Source organism: Herpailurus yagouaroundi, unplaced genomic scaffold (assembly GCF_014898765.1).
Source record: "Herpailurus yagouaroundi ecotype Mexico unplaced genomic scaffold, PumYag 141, whole genome shotgun sequence".
Taxonomy (NCBI): domain Eukaryota; kingdom Metazoa; phylum Chordata; class Mammalia; order Carnivora; family Felidae; genus Herpailurus; species Herpailurus yagouaroundi.
In genome coordinates, this window is record NW_024412396.1 from 73,342,382 (window position 1) to 73,360,633 (window position 18,252).

The window sequence follows — 18,252 nt, forward strand, 5'->3', positions numbered from 1 at the left end:
GTGTGTGTGTGTGTGTGTGTGTGTGTGTGTGTGTGTGTGTGTGTGTGTTTACAGGTCACGTGACTCTTTTCTGGGCCTAGGTTAGACTATATGAAAATCTCCGGGGTTTTTTCAAAATGACAGACATCATCTACTGCTTCTTGCAGATCCAAAGGGACGCGGCCACAATCATGCAGCCGTACTTCACGTCCAACGGTCTGGTCACCAAGGCCCTGGAGCACGCCTTCAAGCTGGAGCACATCATGGACCTGACCCGTCTCCGCTGCCTGGGCTCGCTCTTCTCCATGCTGCACCAGGCCTGCCGCAACGTGGCCCAGTACAATGCCAACCACCCCGACTTCCCCATGCAGATCGAGCAGCTGGAGCGCTACGTTCAGGTCAGCGAGCACCTGCATTGCAGGAGAGTGGGGCTCGACGGGGGCCGGGGCACGGATGGCCTCTGTGTCTGCGAACCTCCTGAAACAACGTGCCTGCTTGCATGTGTTCTCTTCCCTGGGAACAGGGTCAGGCTTTCATGGGGGCCGAGAAAGGTGCAAGCATGTCCATGATCCAAGAACACTGGGAACCACTCTTTTTGAGGTTAATGTTGCCATAAATGTCTTCATTGTTGAAATTTTATTTAAAAATGGATCCTGTTCTCTCTTTAAATAGCGATATTTGGTTTATGCCATACTTTGGTCCTTGTCTGGAGATAGTCGGCTGAAAATGAGAGCAGAGCTGGGTGAATACATCAGAAGAATCACAACGGTGCCGTTGCCCGCTGCACCCAACATACCGATTATTGATTATGAAGTAAGTGCATGAAGGAGTGGCCTCCCTGCCTTGACCTTGACATGTTGGTGTAATTCGTCCTGGAGACACCTCACCATGAGCTTAATCTTTATTTATTTATTTTTTTCTTTATTTGTTTTGAGAGAGAGCGCATGCATGAGTGGGGGAGGGGTAGAGACGGGGAGAGAGAGAATCCCAGTCAGGCTGTGCACTGTCGGCACAGACCTCGCGACCTGTGAGATCATGACCTGAGCTGAAACTAACAGTTGGACACTTAACTGACTGAGCCACCCAGATGCCCCATTAATCTTTCTGTTTCATCAAAGGATACTGTCCTTTGCTTTATGTGGTATAAGGAGAGCAGTTCTGGTTTATATGAAAGTGAGCAAGTCTCTAAGTGAGGTGTGTGGCTCCCGGAGTGACCCGCACCCCTTCTCTGGGTGCAGGTGTCCATCAGCGGAGAATGGTCGCCATGGCAGGCCAAGGTGCCTCAGATTGAAGTGGAGACGCACAAGGTGGCGGCCCCTGACGTCGTCGTGCCGACTCTGGACACCGTCCGCCACGAAGCCCTCTTGTACACCTGGCTGGCTGAGCACAAGCCACTGGTCCTGTGCGGGCCCCCCGGGTCTGGCAAGACCATGACCCTCTTCAGCGCCCTCCGGGCCTTGCCCGACATGGAGGTAAAGCGGCTGGGAGGTGGGCAGCAGGCCTTTCGGTGCTCACGTACGGGATGGCGCTTGTAACAGTCGATTTGCCTCTTCCGTCTAAAGGTTGTGGGTCTTAACTTCTCAAGTGCTACCACTCCAGAGCTCCTGCTGAAGACCTTTGACCACTACTGCGAGTACAGACGCACCCCTAATGGTGTGGTTTTGGCCCCGGTTCAACTTGGAAAGTGGCTGGTGCTGTTCTGTGATGAGATCAACTTGCCAGACATGGATAAATACGGGACACAGAGGGTCATATCCTTCATCAGACAGGTTTGTGTACATCCACAAGTCCCCACTGACCTCGTTCACATTTGCCATTAACGTGCTGACCCTCCCGCTTTCCCTCAGATGGTGGAGCATGGAGGCTTTTACCGAACCTCAGATCAAACGTGGGTGAAGCTGGAGAGGATCCAGTTTGTCGGGGCTTGTAATCCACCCACGGATCCTGGAAGAAAGCCCCTCTCTCACAGGTAACACACAGCTCCGTAGACAGCACTGGCCTCACACACACACCTGTTCCAAGATTGTTTTAAACGTAGCACAGCAGAAATCTGGTTTTGGTCGTAAAAAGGTAACAAAATGCTGATTATCGTAGGGTGGCCCCTGGGCTCCTTGTGCTGCAATACTGGAAAACACACTCAAAAATAAAAGCACTGACTCTCTGGGTGGTAACGAGCTAACTGCCCCAGACCTGTCTGTGGAGCCACGATGAGGCTGTATCGGCCTGCATCATTTTCCCATTTGGGGTTGGCTCTTTTTCAAAGTTTTTTGCGCCTACTGTTAGTGTCGGCGCCCAGGCCCCAGCAGTCTGTGCGTGATCTGCGCGAATGGGGACGTGAGGCCTGTGTGGGTGGACCGGGAAGCAGCCCTGGGTCTGGGCCCGGGCCGGGCCGGGGCACTCTCCGCTCAGGCACACTGCTGATCAGCTGGGAAGTCTGAGCCGGCCGTCCTCACGCAGATTCTTGCGCCACGTGCCGGTCGTGTATGTGGATTACCCGGGACCCGCCTCCCTGACACAGATCTACGGCACCTTCAACCGGGCCATGCTGCGGCTCATCCCGTCCCTGCGCACGTACGCGGAGCCACTCACGGCCGCCATGGTGGAGTTCTACACCATGTCTCAGGTACGCGGGGTCGGGCGCTGCTGAAAGATGGAGCTTTATGTAGAGCTCTCGTCGAGCCGGGACTTCCCAGAGCCTGTCCTCAAATCGTTCTACCAGGTACCACGACTGCAGACGTTTCCCTTTTTTTCTTGTTGCCCTTGTCTGCACACGTTACATACAGTATTTTTTACAAAATCGGTACTGTACTCCTCAGTTTCTCAAAGGACACGGACACTTGTTATTACAGCACAGCCATGGGTGTGCGTGTGGTTATTTGTAATGATGATGTGTTGTCCAACTGCGCTCCGGGCAGCTGGACCACCGACGTGGCCACCAGCATCGTCTCCATCCGCCACCCTCATTACCGCTTTCAAACCGCCTGGTGAAAGGAAGCGGTTCTCCTGCTTGGGACTCGCGCATCTGGGATGCCTTCCGGTTCCGGTGCCTCCCGGGGCACTGAGCGCTGCTGGCCACCCCCCACCCCCGACCAGGCACAGCCGCCCCGCTCCTCCCCGATTGCCTGCACGTCCAGTAGTGTCCAGAAGTGTCCAGTACCCTTCCTGGTATTTAGTTTGCTTTTCGTCCTTGGAACTGCAACTTTTCCTGCAGAATTTTTAACATCATCAAGTGTAAATCTTTTTTTTTCTTTGTTCCTGCTTTTAAAATCATGCTTAGGAAGGCTTTCCCTGAACTTAGGAATTACATGCTTTAAAGTCTTTTCAGAAGAGCATTGTTGTAGTTTCATTAAATAGAATTAATTTTAACATAAAAGTGAGCAACTTGGATAGAACTTTGTTCCAGATAGTTGTCCAGTGGTTCCAACGTTGTCTACTAATTCATCCTTCAATTTTCTAGGGTTTAGGTTGTCTGTTTTGAATATAAAAATGTTACACAGCACTTGATCTCTTAAACACTTTTCATGTGTTTTAAGGCATTTATACATACCTCCCACTTTTCTGAACCTGCAGGAGAGATTCACTCAGGACACACAGCCCCACTATATCTACTCACCCCGTGAGATGACGAGGTGGGTACGAGGGATCTTTGAGGCCCTGAGGCCTCTGGAAACCCTGCCTGTGGAAGGCCTCATTCGGATTTGGGCACACGAAGCCCTTCGTCTCTTCCAAGACAGGTAAGGCCAAGGATGCGGTTAGCTCCTTGCTCCGCCTGCACTGATGCTTATAGCCCTCCGAGTTAGGCTCTGTGCAAGGCTGGCCTGCCCAAGTTTGAGCCAGCCTCTGTTGGTGGCGGAAGGCGGCAGAGGCGGCAAGGGCAGCCTTGGCGTCTGAGCACAGCCACCCCCAGCATGATGGGTGTCAGGGCTCAGGGACTGCCCACCACCAGTAAGGGTAGGTAGGTAGGGGGTGAGGCACTTCCATTAAGCTCGGTAACTGTCATGCCTGTGCCCCATGACCTTGTCCAAGCTGGAGTTTTCTGGCGAATTTAAACGCTTTCTAGGGGTACCTGGCTGACTCAGTCGGTAGAGCGTGCAACTCTTGATCTTGGGGTTATGAGTTCAAGTCCCACACTGGGCATAGAGATTCCTTTAAAAAAAAAAAAAAAATAGGAGCCCCTGGGTGGCTCAGTCGGTTGGGCATCCGACTTCGGCTCAAGTCATGATCTTGCAGTCCATGGGTTCGAGCCCTGTGTCGGGCTCTGTGCTGACAGCTCGGAGCCTGAAGCCTGCTTCAGATTCTGTGTCTCCCTCTCTCTTCTCTCCTGCTTGTGTTCTGTCTACCAAAAATAAACATTAAAAAAAAAAACACCACCATTAGATGCCTTCTAGCGACTCCCTGGCAGGTGGTTTCCATAACCAGCTCTCCTCACCCTTGAACTTTATTCACATCAAAGGGTTTGCAGCTCTGTCTCTTTATCTGTTGGCCTCTTTCCTCAGGTCTTGCCTTGTAGATTCTGAGTTTTGGGACGAGCTGCTCATGACTGTAGTGATCAGTGTGGACCATGAAAAGTTTTGTGGTTTGAGTCCCAGGAAACACCACAGTGGAAAGTTGAGTCTTTACCTCTTGAGGGATCTTGAAAATTACTGGCGTTTTTAAGCCAGAGTCAACTTCTTGCATTCTTTGGAGTCCAGTACAGTCTTCATTTTACAGTAAATTCTTAATTTTCCTAGTTTCTGCCCTGTTCATTTTTTTTTTTTAATATTTTGTGTATTTTAGCATAGTTTTTCAGGCTCATTTTTGATTGGTGAGGAAAAGTTAAATTTGTGTTACTTTAGTTCTAAACTTCTAAAAATCAATTCTTGGCTCAGTCGGTTAAGCATCCGACTTTGGCTCGGGTCATGATCTCACAGTTCGTGGGTTTGGGCCCCACATCAGGCTCTGTACTGACTGACAGCTCAGAGCCTGGAGCCTGCTTCGGATTCTGTGTCTCCCTCTCTCTCTGCCCGTCCCCTGCTTGCGCTTTGTCTCTCCCTCAAAAATAAATAAAAACCATTTTAAAAACATTTTTTAATAATTCTTAATTTACTATTTAACACAGCACCACAGTTTCCTTTCTTTGGGGGAATGTTCTGCCTGTGAATCGGGCTGCTCAGAACAGTGCAGGAGGTCAGGCCTCTTGTGGCCGGGCAGGTCCCCTCGCTCACAGGGTAAGTGTGAGGTGGCCGTTCGCAGAGGACATAGTCCCTCTGGCCGCTCGCAGTCCCAGGTTTATGTGGTTGGTCAGTTAATGTTACTCCTGGGAGAAGAACCCAGGGCAGATGGCTCCCTCCAGACCGAGGGTACGGACTTGTGTGTCCAGCGGCTGCACCTCCAGACCAGTGAGTCCTGCCTCCGGGCAGCTCTCCTCACCCGAGCTCACAAGGAGTCTCAGAACTTGCTTCATCGTAGGTCTCTGGCTCTCACACCGGGCTCCTGGGAGTCCACTGAGTCACACAGCAGCCCCGCCCCAGAGCCCAGTGCACGGCATGAGCGAAGCAAGTGGGGGAGGGGAGCAAGGAACATCATGTTAGCTTCTTTTTATTTAAAACAAAACAGAACAAGAAAAACTTCTAACCCTCTCTTTTTTAATAATGAAGAAATTTGATGGGGGCGGTGCCTGGGTGGCTCAGTCGGTTAAGTGTCGACTTCAGCTCAGGTCATGATCTCACAGCTCATGAGTTCAAGCCCTGCGTTGGGGGCTCTGTGCTGACAGCCTGGACCCTGTTTCAGATTCTGTGTCTCCCTCTCTCTCTCTCTCTCTCTGCCCCTTCCTGCTTGTGCTTTTTGTCTCTCTCTGTCTCAAAAATAAATAAATGTTAAAAAAAATTTTTTTTTAAATAATGAAAGAATTTGACCCATAATTTCACAGATTTTCCAAAATGCCAGAGATAAAGTTGTATTAAATTCCAATTGGCTGCATTAACTATGTGACCCGCACCTGGTAGCCTGAGTGCGTCACACATTCAGCTTCTCAGGAGGTGCTTGCCACCCCCCCCACCCCCCCGGCCCATCCATGTGGACTTGTTCAGTCTTACCTGCTTTGTCATGGTTTCCTTTATAAGCCCTGGATCTCTGGCACCACGTGTGTTGGCTGTCCCCGTTCCCCTGTGACCCTGGGAACTTTGTATTAGGCAAGTGTAGAAACTAGAATCACGTTTCCATGTTGTAAATCGATGTGATTAAACACTTTTAGAGGAATTTTTTTTTTACTTGTTTTTTAAGTAATCTCTACACCCAACATGGCACTCACCCTCATGACCCCCACATTAAGGGTCACATGTTCTAACTGAGCCAGCCAGGCGCCCCCTAGAGGAATTTTTTTAATGTAACGGTGCTATAGGTTTGAGAGGTTTTAGGTTTAGTAACATTTTGGATTGTTTAAGCTGTCTGGAGTTCAGATTCTTAGGTTTTTCCATTGGGAGAAAAATGAAAACTTCCGGTAAAGGCTAATTGTAGCCCTTGGAGTTGCACGCAGCCCCAACAAAACAGGGTGTTCTGTCAGCACGGCTCCTGTTTGCATTGATACACACACGGCTCTTCTTCGACAGACTCGTGGAGGACGAGGAGAGGCGCTGGACAGACGAGAACATCGATATGGTTGCTCTGAAGCACTTTCCCAACATAGACAAAGAGAAGGCGATGAGCCGGCCCATCTTGTACAGCAACTGGCTGTCAAAGGTAACAAGTTGTCATTTCAGAAATACTTCCTTCTGCCCTTTCAGTTAGAATTCTCTTCTTGTCAAACAGACCTTTTTCCCAAAGTACCCTGTAAGCAAATCATTGGTTCCAGGCACGATGCTGATAACTTACGGTAGACTGTCCCCGGAGTGTGCCCGGGGCTGGCGGGCCGGCCATGTGTTTCTTATCCCATGAGATGGTTGCTGCCAGAGCCATGCAGTCCCACCCGTCAGGGGCCAGGCTTCGGCGTGTTTGCAGCGAAAGGAGTCTTCCCCTTTGCTTTCACTTCCCTCACACTCCAGAAATGAACCAATTGTGAATAATCCATGTAAAAACATTTCCTATACTGTTATACTATACAAAGTTGACGCTTCTAGAATAGTTGTGAGCTGTTCTTTTTCTGAAAGAGAGTAGGATTTTTAGTAAAGTGTAGTTTCAATGTGCGTTCCATTCAGCAGGTAGTTCAGGCACAGGGATGAGGAAAATCTTGTAGAGAGCGCACAGTCCAATGGGGGAGAGAGACCGATGGAAACAGCTCCGTCTGGAGAGATCTCAGTAGAGCTGACCCTGATATTAGCTCTTAGAGAGGCTTGTACACCTTTGTCAAGAAGGGCTTGCCAGGCAGAGGGTATGACAGAAGCAAAGGCACAGAAGCAAGAAATAGCAGGACAGGTTTGGTGTTGCTAGAATTTTCTGTGTGTTTCTGGACTCCAGATACTAATCGTTCTCATTTATAGGCACCATCTTCTCCCAGTGGCTCGTCTGTCGCCATCTTTATGGTGTCTTCTGACAAGCACATGTTGTCAGAGTTCTGTCATTTAAACCCATAATCCGTGTGTGTGTGTGTGGAGTGAGCTACAGGTCTGTTTCCAGTTTTCCCCTGGGACGTCCTGACCTAGCGCTATTTATTGGATGATCCCTTACTTGGCAGAATCTGTCATTATGGGTTCCCTGCCTGCACAGGTCTGTTTCAGAGGCTCTGTCCTGCTCTGTTGCTCGTTTGTCACTCCCTGTGCTCAAAACTGCATGACCTTGATAGATAATGATGATGAAGTCTGATAGGATAGGCCTTCACACCTGGTTCTTCTTTAGGGCGATCTTGACCTAACCGTCCTTGGCCCTTTCCTCTTGCAAATGAAGTTTAGAATTGGCTTCTCAAGTTGGGCTAAAACCACCCCACTGTCCACCACTGAGATTGTTTGTGGCTGGGATCGTATTCACTTTCTCTGTCAAGTTGGATGGAGCTGACGTTTTTACAGCAGTTCACTTATCTCTGCATGGTCATGGTTTCTGTTTTCTTCATTTATTCAGGCCTTCCATGAGGTCTTTCAGGGACATTCAGTTTTCTCTACAAAGATTTCCCCTGGTTTTAGATCAAGTCCCAGCTAACTTACATTTTTGTTGCTATGTTGTAAATGATACCTTCTCGTATATTTTAACGGTTTTTTGGTATCTGGAATTCTAATTGACTGGTATAATACAGAAGATGATTTCTCTTAGTAGTTGGGTCTTAATTCTTTTTTTCTAGGATTACATCCCAGTAGACCAGGAAGAATTGAGAGATTACGTCAAGGCTAGGCTGAAAGTCTTCTATGAAGAAGAACTTGATGTTCCTCTGGTCCTGTTCAATGAAGTGTTAGACCACGTGCTCAGGATCGACCGGTGGGCTTTTTGTTGTTACAGCCTCTGTGCTCACCCACGCCACTGTTCACGTAGTGGTAGGGGATCCTCCCAGCTGACCTCCCCTCACCTCCACCTCTGCCTTCTCAGCTAAGCAACCCCCCTCCCTTCTAAGTCCCGCTTCTCCGTCCCTTACCTGCCTCCCGCACACTCGCTCAGCTCCTGCTAATAGTCTGTTCCTGCCATGATTGACACCTCTTGTTAGATTCTGCCTTGTGCCACCTGGGTGTCTGGAGGATAGGACCATGTCCCCCACTAGGCCTGGCAAATAGCAGTCGCTCAACAAGTGGTTGACTTACCAATTTAAGTTAAAATACCTTAGAGATGTTGTAGGTTAACTCCTGAGAAAGTTTAGGACCCGAGTGTCAAAAGGAGAACAGAGCCTAAAACCCTTTTATCTTTTCTGATGCTGTCAGGATATTCCGCCAGCCTCAAGGCCACTTGCTTCTGATTGGTGTCAGTGGAGCAGGAAAAACCACCCTGTCCCGTTTTGTGGCCTGGATGAATGGTTTGAGTGTGTACCAGATTAAGGTGGGTCTGGTCGATGCCTCTTACTCCCAGCGACAGTTTCCCGACTCACGCACACGGCTCCCTGAATGAGATTGGACCTAACCTGTCGACTGCTTCCGCAGGTGCACAGAAAGTACACCGGGGAAGACTTCGATGAAGATCTTAGGACGGTGCTGAGGCGTTCCGGCTGTAAGAACGAAAAGATAGCATTTATAATGGATGAATCCAACGTGTTAGATTCTGGATTCCTGGAGCGAATGAATACCCTTCTGGCCAACGGGGAGGTACGTGCCACGTTGCATGGTGTTGGGTGGTGGTGTCAGCTTCCCAAGGCCGGTCAGTCGTAACACCCTCTCGTCTGTTAGGTCCCCGGCCTCTTTGAAGGAGATGAGTACGCCACTCTGATGACCCAGTGCAAAGAGGGGGCCCAGAAGGAGGGCCTGATGCTGGACTCGCACGAGGAACTGTACAAATGGTTCACCAGCCAGGTCATCCGCAACCTCCACGTCGTCTTCACCATGAACCCGTCCTCGGAGGGGCTCAAGGACCGCGCGGCCACCTCCCCGGCACTTTTCAACAGGTGGGCCGACACGTGTTCGGCTCTGGGTTACTCTGGGTTACAACAGCCGATTTCTTCTCAAGGGACAGACCTGGCTCTTGGGAGCTATTTGAGATGTGGGCGTCTTTTGCAGGTGTGTGTTGAACTGGTTTGGGGACTGGTCCACTGAAGCGCTGTATCAAGTGGGCAAGGAATTCACAAGTAAAATGGACCTGGAGAAGCCGAATTACATTGTGCCTGATTACATGCCGCTTGTGTATGACAAACTACCACAGCCACCGTCACATCGGGAAGCGATTGTAAACAGCTGTGTATTTGTTCATCAGACTCTTCACCAGGTGAGTTGTTTCAAGGTCCTGGAAAAAGCAAAACTAACCATCGTACTGACGTAAATCGATGAAGACGAGACCCTAGGGTATTGCATATTAGGCACAATACCATTGCTCGCTGCTAACTCTTTAGGTGACACATCCTCCTACTTACCAGGCTGCACCTTCTGAGATCCTTGACCTTCGCTGCTCTGTGGATTCTGCTTCCGTAAAGCGTTCTACTCTGCTTTCCTTTTCTCGTTGCCGCTAGGTGCATGGGTCCTGGTTCTCTATCCTAGGCCAGGGGTTGGCATACTTCTCCTGTAAAAGGCCAGATCATGTTTGAGGCTTCATGGACCAGGAGGGTCTCTTGACTGCTTGGCCCTGCCTTGATACACAGAGCCTGCACGGCCCGCATGGAGACGGGTGGGTTTGGCGGTGTGCCGCTAGTACTTCGTCTGCATAAACGGGCAGCGGCCAGGTTTGGCCCACTGGCCAGGGTTTGCTGTCCCTTGCTTTAGACTCCTCATCATGGAAGAGTCCCATCTGCTCCCATCTGAAAGGCATTCGTAAAGACCACTCTGAGCCTGTGGGCGTCCAGTCGACCACTACCCTGCCACCCCCTGCCATACCTGCAGGCTGCCTCCACTTGCCTCTGGAAGGTAGCCCTGCCCTGGCTTCCTTGGCTGGGCTCGTGTCCTCGTGCCGTGGCCGGAGGGGCCGGAGCAGCTGGTCCCACGGAGCCGTGTGCCACCTCTTACTTCCCTCTTCCTGGTGCCACCTCTTACTTTGGTGTCCATGGAAAATAAGCAGAAGGCCTAGGAGGCACGGCATTACACAGTGCCCCCCAGCTGTACACGTGTGAGGTTGCCAGGGTCATCAGAGGTTTGACGAGTGAGCTTTAGGGGTTCCCGGGGCTCCCTGAGATCTTATAGGAGGCTGAGCTGAGACCCCAACTCAAGTGTGACTCCTTTTTTTCTCATGTGTGTTTATTTTGAGAGAGGGTGAGCACACGTGTGCGAGGGAGGGGGAAAGAGAATCCCAAGCAGGCTCCGTGCTGTCAGTGCAGAGCCTGGTGCGGGACTCAGTCTCACAAACCGTGAGATCGTGACCTGAGCTGCGACCGAGGGTCAGATGTTCGACCCACCGAGCCACCCGGTGCGTCTCAAGGGTGATTCCTCGGGGCTGGGTCCCTGCCCCAGGTCACTCGGCAGCCTACAGAGCAGTTAGCGTTTGGAGGGCAAATCGCAGGAACGTCCTCAAGAGCGAAAAGATTTCACTGTCTTCTCAAAGGCTAATGCTCGGCTAGCGAAGCGAGGGGGCCGGACGATGGCCATCACACCTCGCCACTACCTGGACTTCATTAACCACTACGCCAACCTGTTCCACGAGAAGCGGAGCGAGCTGGAGGAGCAGCAGATGCATTTGAACGTCGGGCTCAGGAAGATCAAGGAAACCGTCGACCAGGTACGTCCATCCCGGGTGCTCGCTTCGCTTGCGGGCAGGGGGCTGGCGTGAGGACCCCTTTCCGGGAAATTTCTGTGCGGCTCTGTCCCCCTGACGCGGCACCCGTCCCGCAGGTGGAGGAGCTGCGGCGCGACCTGCGTATAAAGAGCCAGGAGCTGGAGGTGAAGAACGCAGCCGCCAATGACAAGCTGAAGAAGATGGTGAAGGACCAGCAGGAGGCCGAGAAGAAAAAGGTGCTTGCCGGGCGTGGAGGTCTCGTCCGGGTGGGCTTCAGACTGCTGGGTGGGGGCGGAGCGCCCAGCGGAGCGAGGACCGTTGCTCGGGTCGCACTCGGCAACACGGCGCGGACCAGTAGCTGAGCCGTCCCTCTCACCAGGTGATGAGCCAAGAAATTCAGGAACAGCTGCACAAGCAGCAGGAAGTCATCGCAGACAAACAGATGAGCGTCAAAGAAGATCTCGACAAGGTGGAGCCTGCGGTCATTGAGGCCCAGAATGGTACGTCACAGCTGTCGGGGGTCTGCTTTCTAGAAGGGGCGTCTTCTGTCCACGGGGCTGGCTGTGCAGCTTGGGGCTGTGCCCAGGTTGCCCCCAGAGGCGCGTGCGTGTCTGCAAGCATCACTGGCAAATACCTGAAGGTTTTTCTAAACACCAAAGACGGTCTTCATTCCTTAAAGCAAATCCCCACGGGGCTCTCTGCTTCCACCAGAGCCGAGCCCCTCTCATAGGAGACAGTTGACAAAATATGTTTTACGTGAATACGTTTGTTTTTTAACTTGACAATAATTACATGAAGACGCTATTTATGAATCCGACTGGAGTTTCACCCAGAAATGCCTTGAAGCGTGTAGTGTCATCTTGGGGTTATCTACGCATTTTCTGGCCAGACCAGCGAATGCTAATTTGCGTACCCATGGCAGTCGCTGCCCATTCCTCATCGACACGGGCTCCTGCGGGACACCATAGCGCCTGGGCCAGGATCTGGGCCGGGATCCGGCCCAATGCCTTGCTCGCTCGCGGCCCATCAGCGCCTGTTTCAAACGTGCGCTCTTCCTGTTACACCATCCAAACTATAGATTTTCCTTGAGAATCTAATTTCGAAAGGAACTTAATTTTTACTGCCGAGTAACCAGTGAAAAAGTGTTTTAGTAAAAGTTCAGACTGGAAAAAGTGCAGTTTAGCTTGTAGAAGGCGTCGGCCATCCTTTTTTTAGAGCTGTTAATTCTACATATTCAGCCAGCCAAGCAGACAGCTTCTAGATTATGGCAGAATGTAAATATTGTTGCTTAAATTGTGTAAGGTAAGTACATAATTGAAATGTGTCAACGTTTTAAGTCTTTATGGGGGTAAAGGAACTAACGGGGACCCGTGAGACATCGCCAAAGGCAGCTTCCTGCTTTTTACGGAATGTTCAGTGTGGCCTTTAGTGCCGGGAGAGCTTCAGAGTTATTTAAAAGGCCAGCTATTCCAGGGGGTTTAAAGACAGAAAGTCCCGCTCGCTGCAGCCTTCTGAGCGGTGGCCTCCTCCTCGTTGGAGCCGCGGCTCTGCTGTGCCACCGCACCTCACCTGCTTGCCCTCCCGCCCCTCCTGCCACCGTGGTTCCCAGCCGTGAAGTCGATAAAGAAGCAGCACCTGGTGGAGGTGCGATCCATGGCCAACCCCCCTGCCGCCGTGAAGCTGGCGCTTGAGTCCATCTGCCTGCTGCTAGGCGAGAGCACCACAGACTGGAAGCAGATCCGCTCCATCATCATGAGGGAGAACTTCATCCCCACCATCGTCAACTTCTCCGCAGAGGAGATCAGGTGAGTGTCGCCAGGAAGCAGGAGACGGCGCTCTGGCATTGAGAGGTTTCCCTGCTTTCGCGCAGCCCTGTCACCTGGCCTGTTGTGTCAGAAGGTGGCGTCCGTTACATCAACTGCACAAATGCCTTCTAAGCCATTTCACTCAAAGCTGGCGTTAGGCACTGACGCCCGTCGGGGGAGCGTGGGGGCGGGAAGGTCAGAGACCACCATCCCCCGGAACACGGGTGGTCCAGCTCATCCTCTGTGGTCACTGGGGCAACAGATGGGAACTGGCCTTTAAAATCCTTTGCCCCACACGTGCTTAGAAACACAATCCCTCTTTTGCAGCGATGCCATAAGGGAGAAGATGAAGAAAAACTATATGTCCAATCCAAGCTACAACTACGAGATTGTCAACCGGGCCTCCCTGGCCTGCGGCCCTATGGTGAAATGGGCCATCGCGCAGGTAAGTGGCGTGGCCGGGAGCTCCCGTGGGAAAAGTCCCCTCCTGTCCCGTCACTTGGGAAGAGTTAATTACTGTCTGCCTTTTTCAGCTCAACTACGCCGACATGTTAAAGCGGGTGGAGCCCCTGCGCAACGAGCTACAGAAGCTGGAGGACGACGCTAAGGACAACCAGCAGAAGGCCAACGAGGTGGAACAGATGATCCGGGACTTGGAAGCCAGCATCGCCCGCTACAAGGAGGAGTACGCAGTCCTGATCTCGGAGGCCCAGGCCATCAAGGCAGACCTGGCCGCTGTCGAAGCGAAAGTAAGGTTGTCGCCGGGCGGGAGCACTCTCTCTGCCGGCTCCTCTCAGTTCTTCATGGGGTCTGACATGAGGTGCTCCTGGTGCCTCATACACGTTCCCGCGTGTGTGCCCGCCTTCTTGTCTGCCAGCCAGCTCTGTCCCGAGAGGGCCTGCTGGCCTCCTGGGTCACCGGGCTGCGTTAATTAGGACAGGTGGACACCAGGGGGCGATCTGAAGCCAACCTGTGGGGTCACCAAGGACATGGTTGTCCGAGTCTGGCATTCACTGATGTGTCCATCGCCATGCCCACACTCTTCCTGACTCCCCGGAATATTCTCCTCTCCTGCCAGCAGTGTCTCTTCTCTCTAGGCCAACCCCCACCTGCTGTTCTGTCCACCCCGGGCCCTCTCCCTGCCCCGTCTCCACTCACGCACGTGTCTCAAGGCTACCCCTGCTTCTCTACACCCTCTTGCGGCCTGATTAGATTCTGAGGCCCGTATCATCCTCGGTCGTGGAGGAGCTGGCTCCTCTGTCCTCTGGGCCTGTGAATAGCCCTCCCAGAGCCCTGTGGGGGGAACCCATTTTCACTTTCTGGTATAAATCCTGTTGGATCTTCCCCGTAGGTAAACCGGAGCACCGCTCTCCTGAAGAGCTTGTCCGCCGAACGTGAACGATGGGAAAAAACAAGTGAAACTTTCAAAAACCAGATGTCCACCATCGCCGGGGACTGCCTCTTGTCGGCCGCGTTCATCGCCTACGCGGGTTACTTTGACCAGCAGATGCGCCAGAACCTGTTCACCACGTGGTCCCACCACTTACAGCAGGCCAACATCCAGGTAACAGGCCATGGGGTTCTGGCCTGGCGCCCGGCCAGCCGTTTCCACGCTGGCCTGGAAACGGTGCGCCTGGAGCTTTGAGGAGGAAAGGTAACCGCCCCCACTTTCAGTTCCGTACAGACATCGCGCGAACCGAGTACCTCTCCAACGCCGACGAGCGCCTTCGCTGGCAAGCCAGCTCCCTACCTGCTGACGACCTGTGCACGGAGAACGCCATTATGCTGAAGCGCTTCAACAGGTACGCGCTCGTGCACAGGGAGCAGCTTGGAAGTCCTTACGTGCGGTGACCCCGTGGTCTTGTGCTTCTTTGGAATACGTCTTTGAGGAGATGAAGGGAAACTTGGAAATGGGCGAGCACGCAGGCAGGCCCAGCGCTCGTCTCTGATGGGGGCGCGGCCCTTCCCACCCCCGCTTCCCCACCGCCCGAGTTGTTCCGCAGCGAAGGCCTCTCGTGCCACCTTTCGGAGCTGATTGGCGGGCTGTGTGTCGGGGTGGACGACAAAAACATAATTACAAAAACATGACAAGAACTGAAAATATTTAGCTAAAGAGAGTTAAGGGAGAAAGTGGCACCCAGTTTGTGGCTTAAGGAGGCCAGAGTTAGAGGTGGAGGGTGACTTCAGGGAGGGCAGGCTTGACACTGGCTCAGGGGGTCCTCAGGGCCCACCCCACGTACAGGGCCATATGCCCTGAGGCTTGACCCTCCTGTGTGGCAGCTCTTAAAGCCAGACGCCTCCAGTGTTTTCTGACTTTATCTCCACATCTTGAAGTCTTTGAATCCCTGAAGTATGTCATGGACCCAGGGACACGTAGAGGATGAAGCCCCTTGCAGGTGTCATTTGCTTTTATGAGCAAATCCTCAGGCCCCACCAGTGGCTCCGTGTCTCGCCAGATGTGCTGGTGAGATTATCGGTCCATCGGTGTGGTCTGCGCAGAGCTGGATTCACCTGAATGGGAAGTACACACACCCCTAGGTGCTTATTCAGTAGCTTGGCCCACGTGAAGCATGACAAATGTCAGGACAGAATGTGACTGACAGACTGAAAACGCCTCCCGTGCCCCTCAGTAGGAGCCAGTTAAGCGATTACGGTGCGCCTCCGTAGTGGACGGCTGGGGTCCTACAGACCAGGCCTTTCCGAGTGTGCGTTCAGAGAAGGCTCCAGCAGACTGTGTGCAAGGGGAGTGGGTGCCGCGTCCCCGCGGACGCACGTGCCCACGCGCACACGTGTCTGCAAACACCTGACCCTTCCCCGAGTAGACAGGTCAGAAACTGGTAACAAAAGCTAGAGGAGGGAAGCGGTTCTTCTCACCGCACGCCCTTTTGTAGCTTCTGGATTTTGTACAAGCACCTGTGTGCATTATGATTTTTAAAAACTAATTGGTCATGCACGTGACTCTGGACAAATCCCTGTAGCCTCTTAGTGCCCCATCTTCCTCACGTGTAAAACAGACATGCTCTCAGTACCTTCTCATAGGCTTCTCCTGAGGATTAAGCTGTGTCTGCTATTTGCCAGGGTCCCTGGCGGCTTGAGCCGTCTGTACCTGTTAGCGGTAGGTGCTGCTGAGCATTGGTTCTGGAAGGGCAGTAGTACACGGAACGGTAATTCTAGCAGAGCGCACTCAGCACCTGGAGAAAAGCACGTGCTGGATGCTTAGAGAAGAACCTGTGTCCCAGCAGAGAAAGAGCTTGTGACTCTGGCCCTGCTCCAGAGAGTGCGTGACTCTGTTAGCTGCTTGCAGAAGTGCTTCCGGAAGGCTTCAGCATCAAGGATTTGTTATGGTTGTCTGGAAGCTGCACTTGAGTAGTGGGAACAACCTTCCCGTCGTCTTGTTGTGGGCTCCTCGAGCCTGCACTCATGTGGCCTCACCCTCAGGTACCCGCTGATCATCGACCCCTCTGGCCAGGCCACAGAATTCATCATGAATGAGTACAAGGACCGCAAGATCACGCGCACCAGCTTCTTAGACGATGCCTTCCGCAAGAACCTGGAGAGTGCGCTGAGGTTCGGGAACCCCCTTCTGGTGCAGGTGTGTGCATCCAGCCATTGGTGTGGAACAAAACTAGATTACGTGATGTGAACGGGGGTAGTTTTTTTACCTTTGTAAGACTTCCTTTAATGTCAGAAAAAAGATAAAGCTTTACAATTGTTCTGTAAAAAGCGAATCCAAAAGAAAGTGTTGATCTGTCATCACAGTCCACTAGAACTTTCTGCACTGATGGCAGTGTTCTGCTTTGTGCCATCCAGGATGGTGGTAGACACGTGTGGCCAATATGCTTCAGGAACTGAATTTTTTATTTAAATCAGGCCGCTACGGGTGCTGGTGGCTGCCGTACTGGACGGGGAGGTCTAAGCGGCTGGATAGCTTCTGCGGTGTGTTCGTCTGGTTAGGTCAGCGTCATAACAGTTATTTGGGTGAAGATACATGTTGTAAAACCCCAACCGTGAAACTTCCTGTGTGTGCGTCTAGGATGTGGAAAGCTACGATCCGGTTTTGAATCCAGTACTGAACCGCGAAGTTCGGCGAACTGGGGGGAGAGTGCTGATTACCCTCGGCGACCAGGATATAGACTTGTCACCATCATTTGTCATCTTCCTGTCCACCCGAGATCCAACCGTAAGGACCGGGGCACTTGGGATTCACATCTGTGGCGGCGCTCTGTGTCGCAGCTCCGGTGACAAAGCGGACTGTTCTCTTACCCTTGTGGCAGGTGGAGTTTCCGCCAGACCTGTGTTCCCGCGTTACCTTTGTCAACTTCACGGTCACCCGCAGCAGCTTGCAGAGCCAGTGTTTAAATGAAGTACTTAAGGCAGAAAGGCCTGATGTGGACGAAAAGCGTTCTGATCTTCTTAAGCTTCAAGGTATGTTTCTGGCTCTGTAGCTTTGGGAGTCTTGGAGCAAGCTGGGGGCTGAACTTCCTTCCTTTCTTTGTAAGTTTATTGATTTTTGAGACAGAGGGGGAGAGAGCGAGAACCCCAAGCCGGTGCTAGGGGCTTGACGTGGGGCTCAAACCCACAAACCGTGGGGTCATGACTTGAGCCAAAATCAAAAGTCAGATGCTTAACCTTAAGACTGAACCACCCAGGCACCCCTGAGGGGGAGGCGGGGGGGCTGAACTTTTTTTTACTGTTTTCAAGTTCATTTTGAGAGAGAATCCCAAGCCAGCTCCGCACCATCGACGCAGGGCTCGATCCCACGAACCGTGAGATCATGACCTGACTGAGCCACCCAGGTACCCCTTGGGGCTAAAATTTTAATTAAGGTTCTAGAACATGTCAGGTTTATTCAGACACTCAGGGGAGTTCTCTTTCTGGAAGAAGCAAGCGGTGCAGACTCTGGATGTTGTGACCATTTCAGGAGAGTTCCAGCTGCGTTTACGCCAGCTCGAGAAGTCTCTGCTGCAAGCTCTGAACGAGGTGAAAGGACGCATCTTGGACGACGACACCATCATAACGACCCTGGAGAACCTCAAGAGAGAGGCGGCCGAGGTGACAAGGAAAGTGGAGGAGACGGACATCGTCATGCAGGAGGTGGAGACCGTGTCTCAGCAGTACCTGCCGCTGTCCACCGCCTGCAGCAGCATCTACTTCACCATGGAGTCCCTGAAGCAGGTGACCGCAGGAGCCACCCGCCGCGGGATGGCGCTCGCTCTGTGCCCTCCCGCCT

The 18,252-nt window shown here is 52.3% G+C and overlaps 1 protein-coding gene across 1 annotated transcript in view; it reads left to right on the forward strand.

Annotated features, from left to right (window-relative positions):
* Positions 1-18,252, forward strand: part of DYNC1H1 (dynein cytoplasmic 1 heavy chain 1) — a 77,674-nt gene that overhangs the window by 50,851 nt on the left and 8,571 nt on the right. Inside the window, exons 36-60 of the mRNA XM_040478254.1 lie at positions 147-377; positions 652-792; positions 1,218-1,451; positions 1,542-1,748; positions 1,827-1,948; positions 2,437-2,602; positions 3,550-3,713; positions 6,567-6,696; positions 8,225-8,358; positions 8,793-8,907; positions 9,009-9,170; positions 9,252-9,466; positions 9,579-9,783; positions 11,047-11,220; positions 11,334-11,453; positions 11,597-11,717; positions 12,827-13,022; positions 13,350-13,467; positions 13,556-13,771; positions 14,374-14,586; positions 14,697-14,824; positions 16,461-16,614; positions 17,056-17,202; positions 17,297-17,447; positions 17,944-18,197. Coding sequence (XP_040334188.1) covers positions 147-377; positions 652-792; positions 1,218-1,451; positions 1,542-1,748; positions 1,827-1,948; positions 2,437-2,602; positions 3,550-3,713; positions 6,567-6,696; positions 8,225-8,358; positions 8,793-8,907; positions 9,009-9,170; positions 9,252-9,466; positions 9,579-9,783; positions 11,047-11,220; positions 11,334-11,453; positions 11,597-11,717; positions 12,827-13,022; positions 13,350-13,467; positions 13,556-13,771; positions 14,374-14,586; positions 14,697-14,824; positions 16,461-16,614; positions 17,056-17,202; positions 17,297-17,447; positions 17,944-18,197 — 4,218 coding nt within the window. The remainder of the gene's footprint in view (positions 1-146; positions 378-651; positions 793-1,217; positions 1,452-1,541; positions 1,749-1,826; positions 1,949-2,436; positions 2,603-3,549; positions 3,714-6,566; positions 6,697-8,224; positions 8,359-8,792; positions 8,908-9,008; positions 9,171-9,251; positions 9,467-9,578; positions 9,784-11,046; positions 11,221-11,333; positions 11,454-11,596; positions 11,718-12,826; positions 13,023-13,349; positions 13,468-13,555; positions 13,772-14,373; positions 14,587-14,696; positions 14,825-16,460; positions 16,615-17,055; positions 17,203-17,296; positions 17,448-17,943; positions 18,198-18,252) is intronic.